Genomic DNA, 19,562 nt, shown 5'->3' with positions numbered 1-19,562 from the left:
CAGCTATGTTTATTTGGTGTTTATTCGTTTCTGCAATGCATCGATTACATCGACTGACTGCTTCAGGTGCGAAGGCAATGCACGAAAGTCGTTGAGCATCTAATGAAATTCTAAGCGCCTCCGAGAGGTTTGAGGTTTAGTCTGGCGGTGTTAGTGTGAGTGTGTTCGTTTTTACACATTTGACGTGCCATAATATTCTGTTCCCACGAGAAAAAGCTGAAGTTTCCAATAGCACTTAGACAGGGCTTTTGGTTCTACGAAAATATGGGGAAAACAAAACAAAGAGAAATTAATCAGAGAGCAATGTGAGCTATCTCTCATGTACTCTGAACAAAATGTAGTCAAAAAACTAGTATTACATTTGTGCATTTGTGCAATACACGGGCTTTTAGGAATAAGGAAACATCATTTTTTGAACTTGTGCAACTCAGAATTGCTAGAAAATGACAAAGTAGCCTAGGTCTGCTTGTGGTTAGAGGTCGTGAACTGTGAACTGGAGGAGTGTGTTGGTGAATTGAGTGTCAAGAAGTTTGCGTTTAAAATACACTGAATGGCTTTGTATTGACTTATTGGCGCAATAAAACGAACAAACTAGTCTATAAAATCATAAGCGTTCTATTGCTTCATTACTGGTTATTCTAACCAAACTATAAAAAAATATGCAGGTTTAATTTTCCATACTAATATTTAATTTTCAATCAGTATCCACATATAAAGCTTAATATAGCTAAGACGAGTTATAGTGCTGTGACATTTTAATTAGTTCGCTAAAACAAAATTTGTGCTTACTGTTAACTTAATTGATTTATAGTTTCTTATCTTTGAATATATTAAAAGGACAATTGAGAGCAGAAGAAAGCCATAAGGGGGATATGACCATACGGTTAGCAACGTCATTGACACCTCATCACCAATGACAAGCCAGCATCCCCAATAAATACAAGAGTTTGCGAGGACCTTCACCACAGTAGAAGAACTTCCTCTAGAAACACAGACCAACGGGAATATACGTTTTTTTTCCATATTTGAAGAGTATCCATACTTGAACGGACCATGGTTACTCCAAAAATGGCAAGTCGACGACCAACAAAAAGAGTGAGTAGCCTAACAGAAATGCGTTGATTCTCTCATGTGATGGGCTTGTTTCTTTCTTAATGGGCATTTATATAACATCATGGGGATTTTAAGTTTTAAGTAAAGTTGTAGAGTTTGCATTTTAAATGTAAATTAAATATACAACGTGTTCCGTCTAGATCTTGAAACCGGTTATAGAGAAAAAACGGAGAGATCGGATTAACCAGCGTTTAGATGAGCTTCGAACGCTACTCTTGGATAACACTCTGGACTCGGTAAGAAATAAAACCCAGTTTCAATCCAGCTCTTCATTTTTTTTTTTTTTTGAGGTAAACATGTTTTTTTTAAAACATAATGAAAACTTTCAGCAACTTAATCCATTTACATTCACTTTTACAGCGACTTCAAAACCCCAAACTGGAGAAGGCTGAAATTCTGGAATTAACTGTTGAATACATTCGGACAAAAGCTACAGCTGTGAGAGATAGTCAAGGTAAGCTTTCAGTCTATACTGAAATAATTGTAAAAGACTGTGCTTTTACGCATATTGTTATATAAAAATTATATTTCTGGCCTTATATTTGTGTAAAGCTTTAAATATAGCGTTGCAGATTGATTTGAGTTCCACATGATGCCTCTGAGTTTGATGATTCTAATAGATTTTGTCTCTGTATCTCTTCTCTCCTGTTTTTATTCTCCTCAATTGCTCAATCTAACCCAAAATTTACCTCATTCTTTAACTTCTCATTTTGGCTAACTTTCTTGTTTTCTCTTAAAATCCTCCTCCTCTAACCCTGCTTAAATTCTCAACTTTTCTCAATTTCTTGATTCTCTTCTTAAACTTTAATTTGAATGAACACTTTTCTTCCACCTTTACCTCCTTGCCTCTGCTCTCCTTAAACTCATCTCCACTTCTAGGCGACTCTAACAAAGACTCTGATCCGCATGATGCTAAAGCTCCGACTCTGCTCTTGAGGAGACCCCACATTCCCATCGCTTCAGTCCCAGAGCCCATCAATCTCCAGACACAGATGCCCGCCAATCCTATCTACAACGCTGGTTTTAAAGAATGCATATCCCGCCTGGCCAGCTTCGTCGAATGTGTGGAGCCTTCCCAGCGAGACAGCTTCGTCCAAGGCCTGTGTCACCACCTTGACTCCTACAGCAGTACTCTTTCCCAGAGTAGAGTTTCCAGCCAGGCTGCCCACCATGCATGGATCCCGAACGCAGAGTTGACATCCATGAGAGCCAACGCAGAGCCATTTTCTTACACCAGTAGTTTGTATCCTCAGTCTTTCATGCTCCATCCCACAGGACAGGCCATGGCGCATCCGTACCTCTCCCCTCCATACTCCATCTCTCCTCCACCTTCCCCTTGTTACTCAAGCAGCTCTCCTCCATTCTCCAGCTCTCCCACGTATCTCTCTGTCCCCTGCCATTTCCCTTTTCCTCCCACCATCTCTCCACTCTCCAGTGACTCTTCATCTTCGTCATCGTCATCATCCTCTCTCAGCCTTTCAACCTCTGCAGTGCCTGTAGTCTCAGGACCTCATCTTCAGGTCTCTGTGGGCTCCCCCACTCCAGTGAGACCCGCTGGCTCGGTACCTTCTTGTCAACCCCGGACTCTGAGACGAGCTCTGTTCCAGAACCAGTCACAGACTGTGTGGAGGCCCTGGTGAGCAAAACTCAAACCACTTAATTGACTGAGAGCAATATCTTCCTGGCTTGTGAAAGAGGCTGGGCTTCACATGACAAAGAAATGGAAGCAAGTGAGAAACATTAGAAACTCTGTGATGATCACATGTGACTCATTTATGTGTTCTGCAGTCTTTGCAGCAACTTGATTCCTGCCATCACATTCCTTTGTTGTTCTGCATACTACTTTCCTATCTAAAATTCTTCATTGTATACAAATTGTGTAAATATATTTATTTTGTCCCTATTGTACGTTGTAAATTATTTTGTACATTTTTTATTCACGAAATAAATCTATATAATTTTGATATTCTTATACTGTCTATCTATCTTTTCATATTATTTGAAAAAAAAAAAAAAATCTGCTGACATATATTTCATAAAAAATACAGTTGTGAAATATTATTACAATTTAAAACAACTTTTCTATTTTAGTATGTTTTGAAAGGTAATTTATTCCTGTGATGGAAAGGCTGATTTTTTTTTTAAGCAATGTTGAAAACATTTTTGCTGCTTAATATTTTTGTGGAAGCTGTAATACACTATTATTCTAAGTAGGATTTTATCAATTAATACTTTTATTCAACAAGGATGCATTAAATTGATTTAAATGGCAGTAAAACATTTATAAAGTTACAAAATGTTTCTATTTGCTTTTAAATGCTATTTATTATTCATCAAATAATCCTGAAATAAAAAATATACATTAAGCAGCAAAAATTGTTTTCAAGACTGATAGGAATATTAATTTTATTTATTACTAATAATATTGATGCTAACTGAGCTGCAAATCAGCATATTAGAATGATTTCTGAAAAATGGAGAGTAATAATGGAAATTTAGCTTTGATCAAAGCAATCAATTATATTTTTAAATACATTCAAATAGAAAGCAGTTATTTCAAAATGTTATAATATACCTCCAGTTACGGACATTTTCATGGACAAAATTTATGTCATTCAAGATTTTAAGAAAATATAAGGCAAAAGATAGTGCACTTAATAGTCTCTCTTGAATTTCAAGAGGTCATAAAGACTCTTTTTTAGGAAAACAATCTGCAGAAGTGGAGGCATTTCGAAATATTAAAACATCGAGTTGTTTACAGTTACTGTAAAAATGCACTGTACCATTTATTTTATATTAAATACATTTTTTTCAAAATATTTTTAAATTCAAAATGTATATAAAATTAAAGCCTCATGTCTAAAAAAGTTATGTTTCAAATCTGAAGTTGATATAAAGAAAATTGAGGTTCCTGTGAGATTTTATATAGGATGTTATACCACAAACAGCCACTGGGTGTTCTTAAACGCTGAAATACATTTTGTAATAAGACACCTGACTCCACCCACTAATGGGGAGGAGACCGCTAAAAGATTTTAAAGTACCATTTCCATAGTGAAGCAATGTCCTATATCAAACAGGATTGCACAAAATATTATATTATATTTAGTCATATTATTACTAAAATATGTGGTTAAGAAAAAAAGTTTTTTAAAATGTAATTTATTCTAATTGCAAGCGCTTAATTTTTGGAATCTGATTATGTATTTTAGATTACATGTAATCAGTTACTACCCAGCTCCGCTGACCAACACATTTATCTGCAGAAAACATTTGTAGTGATGACACATAGCCTTTTATATCTCAGTAACTATTATACTTCAAGGTGAGACACTGCAGGCAAAAACGCTGTTTTTTCTTGCACCTGTCAAGTTTGAGATTTTGAGCTTTTTGGTTTTTCATAAAGTGTTTTTTCAGACTAGTGGAAAGAAAACATCTGAAATACACTGTTAAGTGTTTCTTTTATAGCACTTTATCTATTTGTGTCAATAGATTTCAATTACAATACATATTTTTCAAAGGCCATTGAGTTTTTTCTCCTACACTGAGTCATAAATCTCCACTTCAGTAGCACTTACACACACCAAATTTTACATTTTCATTCCTGTCTATATCTTGAAGATTTCTACAGAGGGATTTATTTATAATTAGCTTGATTTCATCCAACATTTTATTTCCCCCAAAATGGTAAAATATACATGTTTTTTGTCTGTTCAATGTTTTTTTTTTCTGAATTATGGAGTGACAATATGAGATACCCAAAATCCCTTCTGTAAAAATATTTGACTGCAATATGTCAAAAAAATAAAAAAAATAAAAAGAATTTTGAAACTGACTTCATCCAGTGTTTGCAATTATCCATGTAATCAATCAACTGGATAAGTAAGGTGATAACTATTAGTTAATTTTTTACCCTATTCACCTGCAGTGTCTCGCCTTAAGACAAATTGTGAGTCCATTTACAAATGTATGTTTTCACTAACAGTGGTTTTGTATGTTTCTTTTAAACACCAATCACGTCGCTGCTTTTTTCAAAAATGATAAGTCAACTACCTACCATCTTTACCTTTTTGCACTTTTAATGTTTTATAAATAATTGCTATGTTTTTTATAAATAATTATTTTAATTGTGCCTATATTACGATGTTTGTTGACAGGTTTCACTGTGAAAACTTACCATATAACCTGACAGCGTGCCCCAGTCACAAAAACATCTTTTTTCCCCCCTGGGTAAGGCGAGATCCTGCAGGTGAATAGGGTAAAAAAATAACTAATAGTTATCACCTTATGCACTAATTTGCATACATTTCTAGTACAAAAATCTAAACACTGGATGAAGTCAGTTTCAAAATTTTTGTTTATTTATTTATTTTTTTGACATATTAGAGGGGCTAATATGTTTTTACAGAGGGGCTTTTGGGTATCTCAATTTGTCACTCCATAATTCAGAAAAAACTATATTATATACAGTATATATAATATATAAAACAATATTTTTTCATTTTTCAGAGAATTAAATTGTGTATACAATCAAGCAAATTATATATGTGACCCTGGAGCACAAAACCAGTCTTAAGTCGCTGGGGGATATTTGTAGCAATAGCCAAAAATACATAGTATGGGTCAAAATTATTGATTTTTCTTTTATGCCAAAAATCATTAGGAAATTAAGTAAAGATCATGTTCCATGAAGATTTTTTGTAAAATTCATACTGTAAACATATCAAAATGTAATTTTTGATTAGTAATATGCATTGTTAAGAACTTAATTTGGACAACTTTAAAGGTGATTTTCTCAGTATTTTTATTTTTTTGCACCCTCAGATTCCAGATTTTCAAATAGATGTATCTCGGCCAAATATTGTCCTATCCTAACAAACCATAAATCAATAGAAAGCTTATTTATTGAGCTTTCATATGATGTACATCTCAGTTTTGTAAAATTTAACCTTATGACTGGTTTTGTGGTCCAGGGTCACATATGTACAAAACCCTCTGTAAAAACCTTCAAGATATAGACAGGAATAAAAATGTAAAGTCTGGTGTGTGTAAGTGCTACTGAAGTGGAGATTTATGGCTCAGTGTAGGAGAAAAAACTTATTGTAAATATGTATTGTAATTGAAATCTATTGACACAAATAGATAAAGTGCTATAAAAGAAACACTTAACAGTGTCTTTTGGGTGTTTCCTTCCACTTGTCTAAAAAAAAAAAAAAAAAAAAAAACACTTCATGAAACACCAAAAAGCCCTAAATGTCAGATTTGACAGGTGCATGAGAAACAAAAATGTTTTTGCCTGCAGTGTATCCCCTTAATGGCGAAATTAATTTATGAACAAATTGCCCTCTGCTGGACAAAGACACTTACTGTTGTCATTTCCAAATCTCCTTCAACTGGAAAATGCTGAAACAGCTGTCACATTATACACCAAGGGGAACCAGAATCATTTTACGACTCAGTAATATATTACTTACCTTTTGGCATTCCGGGAAATACTTAACAGTCTTATCAGAGATAAGTTCTGTACTTTTTTTCTGTCGTCTCTCAGCTGCTATTTGAACAGAGTGAACTGTTTGTAATGGTAAATATCTAACTTGAATGTTAAAACAGTTATAAAGACTTCTAATTCACATTTTCTGCTTATATGTGTGCCTTTGAGGACTACACAAATGTGCACGAGTAAGTGCGCTTGGACTACAAATCCCAGTGACTTTATATGCCATGCACAGCAACCACACGCGGGGGCGGGAACCACAAAGCTTCTGCTTACATCTTAATCACATTAAAATACAAGCAATCACAGAGGTATAGCAGCTAGTACAAGCTCAGTAATCATTCTTCAGCTGCAGAATGCCTATTTGAGAACACTGCCTGTCAATCAGCTGTCAAAAATGTCGTTTATTTACAAGCTGGATAGAAAAGCAACGGGGCATCATGTGCTTGCCTGTGAGGAAGTGTGCAGTGTATAAACAACAGGCCTAAAACACACATAAACGAACTAGATTTTTTATCACAATGCGATAAAATGTAACCCGCATCATATACGGAAGGTCTAAGAGGTCGCTGAGCAATTTCAGAAGTGATACAATCACTTTAATAACGATAAGTATTATAAGCAGGCATATATTTAGGAACCTAAAATTTAGAATCTAGGGTAATCCCGCCCTCCGCATTGCCTGATTGGACGGTGAAACGAGGTATTCCAAAACGCCTGTGCGCCATTGGCTGCTTTAGCTGCTCATCGCGACGTCACCATGCGCTCGAACTATATAAAGCACAGAAAGCCCCGTTCCTCACAGCGAGATTCTGCAGCCCATTAGTAAGTTCAGCCGAGTAAGCGCAGTAGTTTAGCCGAACAGTTAGGGGTTAAAATTAATAAGCAGAAAACGACCACTGTGCTCAGTACCTCCACAAAGCCTGCCGGTATTCTAAAATAGTGCTCGTTTGTATCTCACTAAGCTTTATTTTTAAGGGGTGTGTCCTCTGAATGTATTATCTTGATTGTGAACCTGATGTCAGCGGACAGCTGTGCGTACTGGCGCTTTCTGTGCAGGATGTGCAAGGACAGCAGGCGCTCCACTGACCAGGCTGTTGTGCTTTTTTTTTCGTCCGCTGGAGAGGGAGGCAGGCACTGGGTTGTGTACCTTTAAGAGAGGGCGGAGAGAGTTAGAGCCCCGGGCTGTGTGTTAAACACAGCGCTGATCCTGTTTAGGTATCTCTTCGTTTTCTCTCTTCTGTTTTCTTCTTGCTGATTTTACTGTGTTGTGTATTATTCATGAATGACGCTCGGAGGCGGGGTTTCTACAAAGTATCAATAATAACAGCACTGTCAAGGAGGCGAGCACGCTGACACTGAAGGTGGGTGGACGTTTTGCCAACGCTGACCTAACGTTTACTTTATAAACACTTGACACATTTTGTCAGGAGATGACATCAAAACAGTTGTTTCTTCTGGCAATGTTACGTTCTGTGTATGTAGTTTTCTCTTTTTGCTTTAATTAGTCGTTGCAGTGAACAGTTTTAAGCTAAATCTAAACAAAAACTTAAATGTTTTATGTTGTGCTATAATTTAGAACCCAGCCACAAACAGTGTTTTTAAATCTTTCTTTGTGCAGAACTGTACTTGGTTTTGTTACTGGAGAGTTCAAGGAAGTCATAAGCTATATACAGTAAAACAAAAAAAATAATAAAAGAGACATTTCCTTTTTTACTATAGTTATACTTGAAAATAAAGTAAACTCACATATTATACCCAAAAATATTCATACGGTGGACTACAAGTACAATTAATAAATATTTGGTGCCAAAACTTAGATTTGACAATTTGACCTGACCATGTTTTGTTGCACACCTTTCTATCAAAGTTATCATTATCAAGATAAATTTGTTCTGATGCTGTTTAACTCTAGTTCTTGTCATAGATAAAAAAAAAAAAAAAAAAGGCAATATAGCGAATAATTGTGATAATGTGGGAAATGTTGAAGGTGTCTGAATAAATTTGGGTTTGACTGTATATGCATTTCCTTTTGGGAATAATAATAGTCCTCTTAAACTTTGCTCTTAAAAATCCTAACTTTGTACTCTTTAAATGTCTTTCTTTGTTTGATATTTTTAGATACGATTTAGAAAATATGTGACCCTAGACCACAAAACCAAACATGAGGATAATTTTTTTTATTTATTTTTTTATTTAGGTTTATACATAATCCGAAAGCCAATTAAATAAGCTTCCCATTGATGTATGGTTTGTTGGAATAGGATACAATATTTGGCTGAGATACAACTATTTGAAAATCTGGAATCTGAGGGTGCAAAAAATATAAATATTGAGAGAATTTTTATTAAAATGGTCCAAATTAAGTTCTTAGCAATGCATGCTACTAATCAAAAATGTTTACAGTAGGAAATTTACAAAATATCTTAACTTAATATCCTAATGATTTTTAGCATACACTGGAAAAAAATGCTTTTCTTACTTAGATTTTTTTTGTTCTGTTTCCAGCCAAAGTAAATAAAAATTCTTAAATCAAGAAGGATTTTCTAGACAAGTAAAAATTTGTCTTGTTTTCAGAAAAATCAAGTAAAATTTAAATGGGTTTTTTGCTTGTTCTAAGAAAAAAATCACTTAATTTTGACTTGTTTTTTCAAGAAAACAAGTCATTTTTACTTGTCTGGGAAATCCTTATTGATTTAAGAATTTTTTTTTTAGATATTTTGGCTGGAAACGAGAAAAAAAAAATCTAAGTAAGAAAAGCATTTTTTGCTGTGTAAAAGAAAAATCAATAATTTTGACCCATACAATGTATGGTTGGCTATTGCTGCAAGTATACCCGTGCTACTTAAGACTGGTTTTGTGGTCCAGGGTCACTCTTTTTGAGTAGGTATAGTGATGATTTAGCAAATTCTTTTATGACTTCTTGTTGCTTTTTATTTCAGATCCATGTCTCCATCGTCAGCCTGAAAAATGATAGAGATGTCATTTGACAAAGAAACTGTTTTATCTTGTGAGGGGCAGACAGACCCCACGTCTCAACAGCACTCAGAACTTACTAGAAACGATACCAGCACTCTCCATCCGTCCGGGAAGACCACAGTTATAAACCTCAGCGAAGATGCTGGTGAAGAGGCAGGAAGTGAGACATCACTGGAACAAAGCGCTACCACAGACAACAATGCTCAGACTGAAAGTGGGCTTGCTGGGGTCGAACCATCTACACAAATTGAGACTCAAAATGGCACCCAGCAGCCCAAATCTCAACAGCAGAAAGTCAACAAGCGCCGCAGCACTTTGAGCAGTGGGTTCAAACACCCTGGTTATGGTAAACGACGACGCCGTGCCAACTCCGAAAGCGAGTCGGTCCTGCCAACCAATTTCCTGCTGGGCGGGAACATTTTTGACCCACTCAACCTTAACAGCCTTTTGGATGAAGAGGTGAACCGGGCTCTCAACGCAGAGACGCCCAAGTCCTCGCCATTGCCGGCCAAAAGCAGAGACCCTGTAGAGATCCTGATACCTAGAGATATCACAGACCCCCTAAATCTCAACTGCCCCAGCGCAGGGGACAGCAGTCTGTTGGTGTCTCCTCTGAAAAGTGGCGGAGGCAGGCGAAGACATCGGAACAAGCACCATGGAGGGAGCTCTGGAAAACTTTCGGGTGAAGGAATCGATTTGCCAGAGTCTAATGGCTGTGCAGCAGTACAAGATGAGGGAACAACAACAGCGCTCTCCTTAACGCATTCGCACTCAGGCGCTGTGGCGAACACACTTGTTCCTGAGGACCAAACCCTGTCGGACTCAACTCTTGAGACTCAGGGTTCAGATAAGCCCAGTTCAAACACAAATGGCGATGAGGTGAAGGAGAAAACCATTGAGACGTCAACCGCACCTCCAACAAGCAGGCAGCGCAAACGCAGGCGTGCCGGAAGCAGATTGGAAAGCGCAGATGCTTCAGATGGGATGAGAAATTGGGGTCAGAGATCTGGGAGGCAATTTCAGTCCTCTCACACCCCAGGATCGGGTTCTCGCAGCGGAGCTGGGGAGAGGCCTCAACAGCCAAACAATTGGAGGTCACAGAGCAACATCAACCAGCACCAACAACAGACTAAAAAGAAGTTTCAGTATGGCAACTATAACAAATACTATGGTTATCGTAACCCTGGGCTGAGCGAGGATCCTCGTGTTCGTGTTATGAATCCCGAGTGGTTCAGAGGGAAGGAGGTTTTAGATCTGGGTTGCAACACCGGCCACCTGACTCTATCAATCGCCAAAAATTGGCGACCGGCACGGATTGTGGGCCTTGATATCGACGCTGCGCTGATACACGCTGCTCGGCAGAATATACGCCACTACCTCTCCGTGGTTCGCACGCAGCAGGCCAGACGTTCTGGGGAAAATGGGGAGGGCAATCGAGGGGAAGGGAAGGAGAGGATTGAGGGGGATTTAGAAGAAGAAAAGAGTCAGACGAAAGAGAGAGGCGAAGAGAGTTCTGTTACGAAAGAGGAGGGGGGAGAGAAAACAACAAAGCATGTGGATGAAGTGAACGAATGCATGGAAGGAATGGAAGCTGGTCGAGAAGAAAGGGAGAATATAATCATAAAGGCCAATCGGGGAGGTACGAGTGGGAAAAGGGAAGATGAAGCATCGCTAGGTCTCTCTGATGGGACTTGTTCGTTCCCTGTCTCGCTCCGGATCTCAAGAGGACCCATAGCTGGCCCCCCTTTGCCTGAGATAAACACAGACAGTCTCCCTCCTGGAGATTTCCCTGCCAACGTGACCTTTGTCAAGGTAAGACGGAAAAACTTGTTTTCTGCTTTTATTCATGAGCGTTGGAATTCATGTTCAGTGGACAAGAATGTTTTGCACCAAAGCTTCATTAAAATGCCGTATGAAGTATGTCTGATGTTATCTTCTTTATAAAAAAATCAACATTGAAGTGAATTGAGCTGAATAATAACACCGTTGTCTTCTGTAGAACTGCTGCTCAGCTGAAATTGAATTTTGCAAGTTTATTACTGTAAAGCTGCTTTCTAACATTCTGTATTGTATAAATGTGACTCAAAATGTAATGTACAAATATGAACTACAATAAATTATACAATGCAACGTAAAATATTCATACATTATGCGCTCGTATTTGAGCAGAATGGCACAGCAGCAGTTAATAATACTAGATGAGTAGTGAAAAATGCAAAAATGTTATGTACTACACAAAAGATGCATGCAACCCTGTTAATCTGACTTTTATAAAGCCTTCTCTGTTGAAAGCACATGATTAAGTAATGAAACAATGCTAAATATATATTTTAATAGTTGGAGCTATAAATGAAGTACTGTAGACACCCAGAAAGTAGTTATGTAGCATAGAACTGGTGTCTGATGATCCAGGCCTTGTATGAGTATGTGCGTATAAATGTTTATATGCAAGAACAGTTAGGTCTTTAGCTTTAAATGCTGAACCTGTAGGTTTGGACTGAACCAAGCCACATCCAGGGCAAAGGGTGTAATAGTGATTGGCTCTTTTGACTTGGCCCAGTAGGAAGCTACCCTGAACACCTTAATAACTGCATATTAATGTTATTAAAACCATCCGGTACAAATTAGAGACCAAACAGCAGTGCTGTGGCAGTCACCTTACGCTATAGCATCTTAAGTTTTCCTCTAGAAGGAAATAGGTGTGGCATGGTAACTTTTAAAGATGTGTATGTTTTTATTTGAATGCCACTATTAGGCATGCAACTCCTGTCTGTCCTGTTTTATAATGCTCTGTCTGTCTGACCCGCACAGGGGAACTATGTGCTGGAAAGTGATATGTTGCTGCAGACACAAAGGGAAGAGTATGATGTGATCCTGTGTTTGAGTGTGACAAAATGGGTCCACTTGAACTGGGGTGATGCGGGACTCAAGCGGCTCTTCCACAGGGTATTTAAGCACTTGCGGCCAGGAGGACTCTTCATTTTGGAGCCACAGCCCTGGAACTCCTACGGCAAGAGAAAGAAGCTCACCGTAAGACCCTTTTCATGTTATAACATCAATTTCAGCCAAATGGTCAGGCAATTACAATTGCATAATGTTTTAAGATTAATGTTTCAAATATAACATTTTGGATGTAGAAATATAAATGAAGAAGAATTGTTAATTATCTCAAATGCAACCTAATTCGCCAGTAGATATATTAAAGAGTAAGTCACTGAATCATTCATTCAACAGGTTCATTCAAAATGTATGATTTTTGTACATTTTTAAAGTATTCTATCTAATGCGCTTTGAGAGTTCAAAATTAAAAGCTGCACCCCATGTTCTTAACTAAGAAAACTTAAGTCAGAAAAAAGTCAGTCAGCTTTTACCTGAACTTTAAAGGGGACTCGACCCTTTTTTTTTATTTATGGTATACTGTTTTATCTAAAATTACATTCTCACTAATGTTTTAGGAAGCCAAACAAATTAGAATATAATAATAATAATAATTACAACGGCAATGACAGGAATAGCCTTATGTTGTAAAACAATTGCACTGTAAAATAAATGAAAAATGAGTATTTCATAGGTATATTATTTTTGCTTTACACTATAGTAGAGAAATGACAATACTACTTTCATAATTTCTAATTTGAAAGATATTTTAAAACTGGACTGCAGTAGCTTTACCCATTTAAACCACTAGCTGTCAACACCTCATACTAAACTTTTAAGATTTTATTTTGATGGAATCATCAATAGAGCTTTTATTTGGACAGAAAACTCCAGCTTCAGTGATAACAGGCTTACTAAAACACGTCTTGCTACAATGTATTTATCTGCCATGAAAATAAACCATAACTTTTGGTTGTCACGTTCTCAAACGTGCGTTAAACTTCCAGCACATGCAATAAACGCATGCATTCACTGTGAACTGAGCCGTTCTGAGGCATGGAAAACACCGTATCACAAGCTATTAGTCTGAACGATGTGTGTGCAGTGAAAACAGACTTGATGTAAGGATTAAGCCATATTGTGCCTTTAGTTTTAGTTCGTTTGACAGATACTTTATTAAAGTATAATGTCCCAAAACACAACTTTAGAGACCTTTTTTAGTTAGAATAAGAAGTTTAAATATATTTTAAAAGCTACACTTTTTGCCCAGAAGACCTATCGTTTTATATCGTCATGTGACCACGATGATATCGAAACAGTTTTGCTATTGCGGTACTACGATACTGATAATACTGCTACATCCCTAATTTTCACTGAGAAATGGTGCAAAATATTACCTCTATAATGCAAGTCACTTAATGCAAACTTCTTGTGTGTTGAACTGATGTATAAAATCACATTCACGTTTATGCTGATATTCAGGAAACATGACACTCTTGCTTTTGTGATATAACTTGCTGTTAAAAAAACAAGCAAACTCAAACATGGGCACTTTTTGGCATTATATCTAATTTTACGGGCATTTCTATCAATTTTGGTGGCACCCCCCCCCCCCATACCCTATTAAATTCTGACTTTGTCTGAGGATGTGATTCTGAAGCAACCAATACATTTTAAATATTATTTTGTAAGTGACAAAGCAAGTTGGTGTCTAGACCTGAGAGGCCTAGTCTCAAACTAAGAAGATCAGATATTTAATATGAAACCCTTAAAAGCCCTGTTGCAGCATTTTGAACTAAATGTATACCGTGATCTCCTATCATCTTTAATGAGTTGCAATAAGCAAGTTTGGAAAACAAACAAGGCATGTAAAACAGTCTTCCTATTTTTAAATGTCAGACTTGATTTGAGTTTAGCAATAGCCTCAAGTCTTACAGCTAAATCAAAGATTAAACTAAGACTAACTTGAGCAACAACTGATTTGGTTGTGATGATTAGGCGTAATGCAAAGTAAAATTACCTCAGAACATGTGCTTTATAAAACAAATGCAATAGCAATATAAGACACCAATGTTCAATATACTCTCTTAAAAGTAAAGGTGCTTCACGATGCCATAGAACCTTTTTGACTAAATGGTTCCATAAAGAACCTTTCACATCTGAAGAATCTTTGTTTCACAAGAGGTTCTTTGTGGCAAATAAGGTTCTTTAGATTATAAAAAGGTAAGCAAGAAATGGTTCTTCAAAGAACCTTTGACTAAATGGAACCAAAAATGGTGGTTCTATGCCTATGGCATCGCTGGAACCTTTTAAAGCACCTTTATTTTAAGAGTGTAGTTCTTTGTCAGTTAATGGTGTGCGTGTACAGTATATCAGTAGCTTTGCATGAATTTTTGAAATTAAGGCTGGAATGGTCAGTTTTAGAAGTGTAATTAACTTTTTGTAACACATTGGTACACTATCAAGTTGGGTGCTTTTTTTTTTTTAATTATTATTTTTAATTTCTCAGGATACCATCTTTAAGAATTACCATAGCATCCGGTTAAGACCGGACCAGTTCTCTTCCTACCTGACTACTGATGTGGGCTTCTCCAGTTATGAGCTCATTGGAACATCACAGAATTATTCTAGAGGTCAGAGCTTTGAAATGCCTTGCAATTCCTCCCTATAATATTATGACATATAAATATTAATATTTCTAACCCGCAGTTTGTCTTCTCTTAGGTTTTCAGAGACCAATCTACCTTTTTCACAAAGGACCCTCACCTCAGAAGTGATGCCACCAGTTTAACCGCCAACTTTGAGAGGAAAACACAAGGCTTGGATTTTGAAATCAACCAGCATTTGAAGCCACTGGAACTTTAAACATTTCGCTTTGAAAATTGACTTTCAATATTTTGAACTCTTGAATGGAATCTCATTGGTGCTGACTAAGACAAATAGTTCCCCTGCCGTTAAAAATAAAGGAAAATTTATCCATCACAATCTTTTCAAGGACTTTACTGAAGAATTACAAATGCAAAATAGAGTTTTTTCCCTAACTCGAGCAAGCTGTTTTTATCTCTCATAAGGAACGGTCTTGTGAAGAAGCACAAAGTTAAATTCAATCGAACCACAAAGTAGTTTCTCTTAAGCTCCTGGTAAACACAATTTGTTTTTCATTTAGAATGAAATTCTAACTCTAACTTCCTTTCTACACTGCAAAAAATGCTTTTCTTACTTAGATTTTTTTTGTCTTGTTTCCAGCCAAAATATCTAAAAATTCTTAAATCAGGAAGGATTTTCTAGACGAGTAAAAATTATTTTCTTGTTTTCAGAAAAAACAAGCCAAAATTAAGTTATTTTTTTCTTAGAACAAGCAAAATAATCTGCCAATGGGGTAAGAAAAAATCTTATTTCAAGCAGACAACTAGATTATTTTTCTTACCCCATTGGCAGATTATTTTGCTTGTTTCAAGCAAAAATGCACTTAATTTTGACTTGCTTTTACTAAAAACAAGACAATAACTTTTTCTTGTCTAGAAAATCCTTCCTGATTTAAGAATTTTTAGATATTTTGGCTGGAAACAAGACAAAAAATCTAAGTAAGAAAAGCATTTTTTGCAGTGTAGCACACAAAATTGGTAAATGACCATCACAAAGTTAAATGTTTGGTGGCTGGATTTGTGAACATTTTCTTTTCTCAAAAGGAAAGATTAGAGCATGTTGCCAGATGTTCCGTTTTCTGATTTGTTTTGCCGTTTTGTTGTTGCATTGTCGTATACTAATTTTTTCTTTATGTTTTGAACAAAGCATTGCTATTAAAATAGCTTTTGACAATTCTAGCATCTGTTTGCCCATCAGCCGTTTTGCAGCCATCTTGGCTGCTGCTTAGTAACAAATGCCAATAGCTTAATTTTACGTTCATCAATTAAATTGCCTGATCTAACAGGATCATAATGTTGTTCTGGGGAGTTTTGAAGCTGCAGGTTAGCTCATTTGCTATGTTCAAGTGTTTACTGATCTAACGTCCCAAATAAGTCTGGTTGATACCAGAAGGATGCGATTCCTTTTTGGTGTGGTGGGTCACAGAGAATGATGTTTAAACTATTTTTTGAATGCGTTTTGTTCTGATTCTTCAACTGTTAAAGTTTAACAAAAAACCGAGGTACATTTTGTAAATTGTTTGTCCATTGTTCTTGTCACAAATGAGGTAACCTTGTTGTTGTTAGTTTTATTCCCATTGAAAGGTTTGCACTAAAATGAGAGAACAAATTTGTCTCCCACATTTGTATTTTATTGTGCAAATGAAAAGTTGGTGTATCTCTGAAAAGGGTCCTTTTCATTCAAAGGACTCAATGAAGTTGAAAAATAAACTACAAAATAACATGAGTTTGTGTTTTTAGGTTTTCGTTTTCAATAACCAGGGTCAACTGCTGTTAAAATTGTGATGGAGTAAACAATATATGTATTTTCAGTTTGTATAAATCACAATTCTGGGTAAATTGCTTACAAATGGTACTAAATCCAAATTGCATGATGATAAAATAAGTAATCCATTGCATTCCACATTTAATTTAATAAAATATGACTACTTTTAGATTACTTTTGACCAAACCTGTAATAGTCTAATCTTGTGCCATATTGATATAAGATACAAAGACAATCTTATGACAACATCAAGTGCATTCAACATTACATTGTTAAAATTTCTCAAACTGGGTCTTGAGAACTGCAGGAGGTTTGGTTGTTTAATTAAAGGCTAATAATTAAAAAAAAAAAAAAAACTAATCTAAGAGAACTGTGAACAAGCTAATGTTACTTAATAATTAACTTATTATCTTAAAATCTCAGTGGGTTCTTACAAGTAGGCTAAATAATAGGTGAAAGACTGACCACAAAGTTTGGGAATCTCTGCATTAGACCACATGTAAATAATAAATAACATGAGTTTGTGCAATTTAATGTGTATGAAATAAAAGAAACTTACAACGACATAGTAGGCCTAATGCATGGATATAAATAACCACAGAGCGATCATGTGAATAAAACCACAATTTCTAATGTGTGAATAATATGCAATCATGTAATCAATAAAAACGTAACTGTAGTCTGTGTATGTTAAACTGTAATCAAATCTAATTGAAAGTAGGCCTTCTTCATTTTTGGAATCTAAATACGAAATCCAGCGTATAGGTAAATGCTGTTGAAGTAGACTTATCACGTGGTATCTGTTACTTTTCTCAGCGCTGGGTAACCAGAACCAACAGTCGTTTATAAAGACAGGGCCATTCTTCGTTATTAAGATTCTCTGGAAGAGTCTCATTTGTATATAAACTACGAGACAAAAGGAAAATATGGCACAAATGCGTAGCCTACAATGACAAAAAACGAGTTATGAATGCGGCTCGACGGAAAATTAGTAGCCTACTTAAACTTTTACTTCATAAGTAGCTAAGTTATTATCCATCACACCCCTTACGAATTTTTTTTTTTTTTTTTATTGTAGTAAAAGAGTAACCATGTTTTTTTGGCGTATTGATTACCATTTGTATAACCACAGTTTTACAACAAATACCATGGTTAAATTGTGGTTACCATGATTTCCCTTCTGAAAAAAACAGCATAGGCTATGCTGGTTAGGTTTTTTTCGGTGCTGCAATGCTGGTTTTAGCTGGTTTATGCTGGTCCTTTGCTGGTTTAAATGCTGGCCCTTTGCTGGTTTATGCTGGCCCTTTGCTGGTTTATGGTGGTCCTTTGCTGGTTTATGCTGGCCCTTTGCTGGTTTATGGTGGTCCTTTGCTGGTTTATGCTGGTCCTTTGCTGGTTTATGGTGGTCCTTTGCTGGTTTAAATGCTGGCCCTTTGCTGGTTTATGCTGGCCCTTTGCTGGTTTAAATGCTGACCCTTTGCTGGTTTATGCTGGTCCTTTGCTGGTTTATGCTGGTCCTTTGCTGGTTTATGCTGGCCCTTTGCTGGTTTATGCTGGTCCTTTGCTGGTTTATGCTGGCCCTTTGCTGGTTTATGCTGGTCCTTTGCTGGTTTATGCTGTCCCTTTGCTGGTTTATGTTGGCCTTTTGCTGTTTTATGCTGGTCCTTTGCTGGTTTATGCTAGTCCTTTGCTGGTTTATGCTAGTCCTTTGCTGGTTTATGCTGGTCCCTTGCTGGTTTATGCTGGCCCTTTGCTGGTTTATGCTAGTCCTTTGCTGGTTTATGCTAGTCCTTTGCTGGTTTATGCTGGTCCTTTGCTGGTTTAAATGCTGGCCCTTTGCTGGTTTATGCTGGCCCTTTGCTGGTTTATGGTGGTCCTTTGCTGGTTTATGCTGGCCCTTTGCTGGTTTATGGTGGTCCTTTGCTGGTTTATGCTGGTCCTTTGCTGGTTTATGGTGGTCCTTTGCTGGTTTAAATGCTGGCCCTTTGCTGGTTTATGCTGGCCCTTTGCTGGTTTAAATGCTGACCCTTTGCTGGTTTATGCTGGTCCTTTGCTGGTTTATGCTGGTCCTTTGCTGGTTTATGCTGGCCCTTTGCTGGTTTATGCTGGTCCTTTGCTGGTTTATGCTGGCCCTTTGCTGGTTTATGCTGGTCCTTTGCTGGTTTATGCTGTCCCTTTGCTGGTTTATGTTGGCCTTTTGCTGTTTTATGCTGGTCCTTTGCTGGTTTATGCTAGTCCTTTGCTGGTTTATGCTAGTCCTTTGCTGGTTTATGCTGGTCCCTTGCTGGTTTATGCTGGCCCTTTGCTGGTTTATGCTGGCCCTTTGCTGGTTTAAATGCTGACCCTTTGCTGGTTTATGCTGTCCCTTTGCTGGTTTATGCTGGCCCTTTGCTGGTTTATGGTGGTCCTTTGCTGGTTTATGCTGGCCCTTTGCTGGTTTATGGTGGTCCTTTGCTGGTTTATGCTGGCCCTTTGCTGGTTTATGCTGGCCCTTTGCTGGTTTATGGTGGTCCTTTGCTGGTTTATGCTGGCCCTTTGCTGGTTTATGGTGGTCCTTTGCTGGTTTATGCTGGCCCTTTGCTGGTTTATGGTGGTCCTTTGCTGGTTTATGCTGGCCCTTTGCTGGTTTATGGTGGTCCTTTGCTGGTTTATGCTGGTCCTTTGCTGGTTTATGGTGGTCCTTTGCTGG

At 37.0% G+C, this 19,562-nt stretch overlaps 2 protein-coding genes across 2 annotated transcripts; both read left to right on the top strand.

Annotated features, from left to right (window-relative positions):
* The first annotated feature begins 1,053 nt into the window (after positions 1-1,053).
* her1 (hairy-related 1) lies at positions 1,054-2,753 on the top strand. The gene is made up of 4 exons (XM_073839559.1): positions 1,054-1,095; positions 1,254-1,349; positions 1,474-1,567; positions 1,993-2,753. Exons 1-4 carry the CDS (start codon positions 1,054-1,056, stop codon positions 2,751-2,753), a joined length of 993 nt encoding a protein of 330 aa, XP_073695660.1.
* Positions 2,754-7,438: 4,685 nt separating this feature from the next.
* mepcea (methylphosphate capping enzyme a) lies at positions 7,439-16,831 on the top strand. Its single transcript, XM_073839815.1, has 5 exons — positions 7,439-7,971; positions 9,550-11,398; positions 12,398-12,616; positions 14,973-15,096; positions 15,188-16,831. Exons 2-5 carry the CDS (start codon positions 9,578-9,580, stop codon positions 15,238-15,240), a joined length of 2,217 nt encoding a protein of 738 aa, XP_073695916.1. The 5' UTR covers positions 7,439-7,971; positions 9,550-9,577; the 3' UTR covers positions 15,241-16,831.
* Positions 16,832-19,562: the final 2,731 nt, after the last annotated feature.

This window comes from Garra rufa, chromosome 5 (assembly GCF_049309525.1).
Source record: "Garra rufa chromosome 5, GarRuf1.0, whole genome shotgun sequence".
Classification (NCBI taxonomy): Eukaryota; Metazoa; Chordata; class Actinopteri; order Cypriniformes; family Cyprinidae; genus Garra; species Garra rufa.
This window is presented reverse-complemented; position numbering and strand designations above follow the sequence as displayed.

What these genes read in the sequence shown, in the direction of transcription:
- mepcea (XM_073839815.1), top strand. Translation starts at nt 9,578, where the DNA reads ATGATAGAGATGTCATTTGACAAAGAAACTGTTTTATCTTGTGAGGGG. An exon ending in CCAACGTGACCTTTGTCAAG is followed by an intron (nt 11,399 to 12,397) that starts GTAAGACGGAAA and finishes TGACCCGCACAG; the next exon opens with GGGAACTATGTGCTGGAAAG. An exon ending in ATCACAGAATTATTCTAGAG is followed by an intron (nt 15,097 to 15,187) that starts GTCAGAGCTTTG and finishes GTCTTCTCTTAG; the next exon opens with GTTTTCAGAGACCAATCTAC.
- her1 (XM_073839559.1), top strand. Translation starts at nt 1,054, where the DNA reads ATGGTTACTCCAAAAATGGCAAGTCGACGACCAACAAAAAGA. An exon ending in GTCGACGACCAACAAAAAGA is followed by an intron (nt 1,096 to 1,253) that starts GTGAGTAGCCTA and finishes TGTTCCGTCTAG; the next exon opens with ATCTTGAAACCGGTTATAGA. An exon ending in TGGATAACACTCTGGACTCG is followed by an intron (nt 1,350 to 1,473) that starts GTAAGAAATAAA and finishes TCACTTTTACAG; the next exon opens with CGACTTCAAAACCCCAAACT.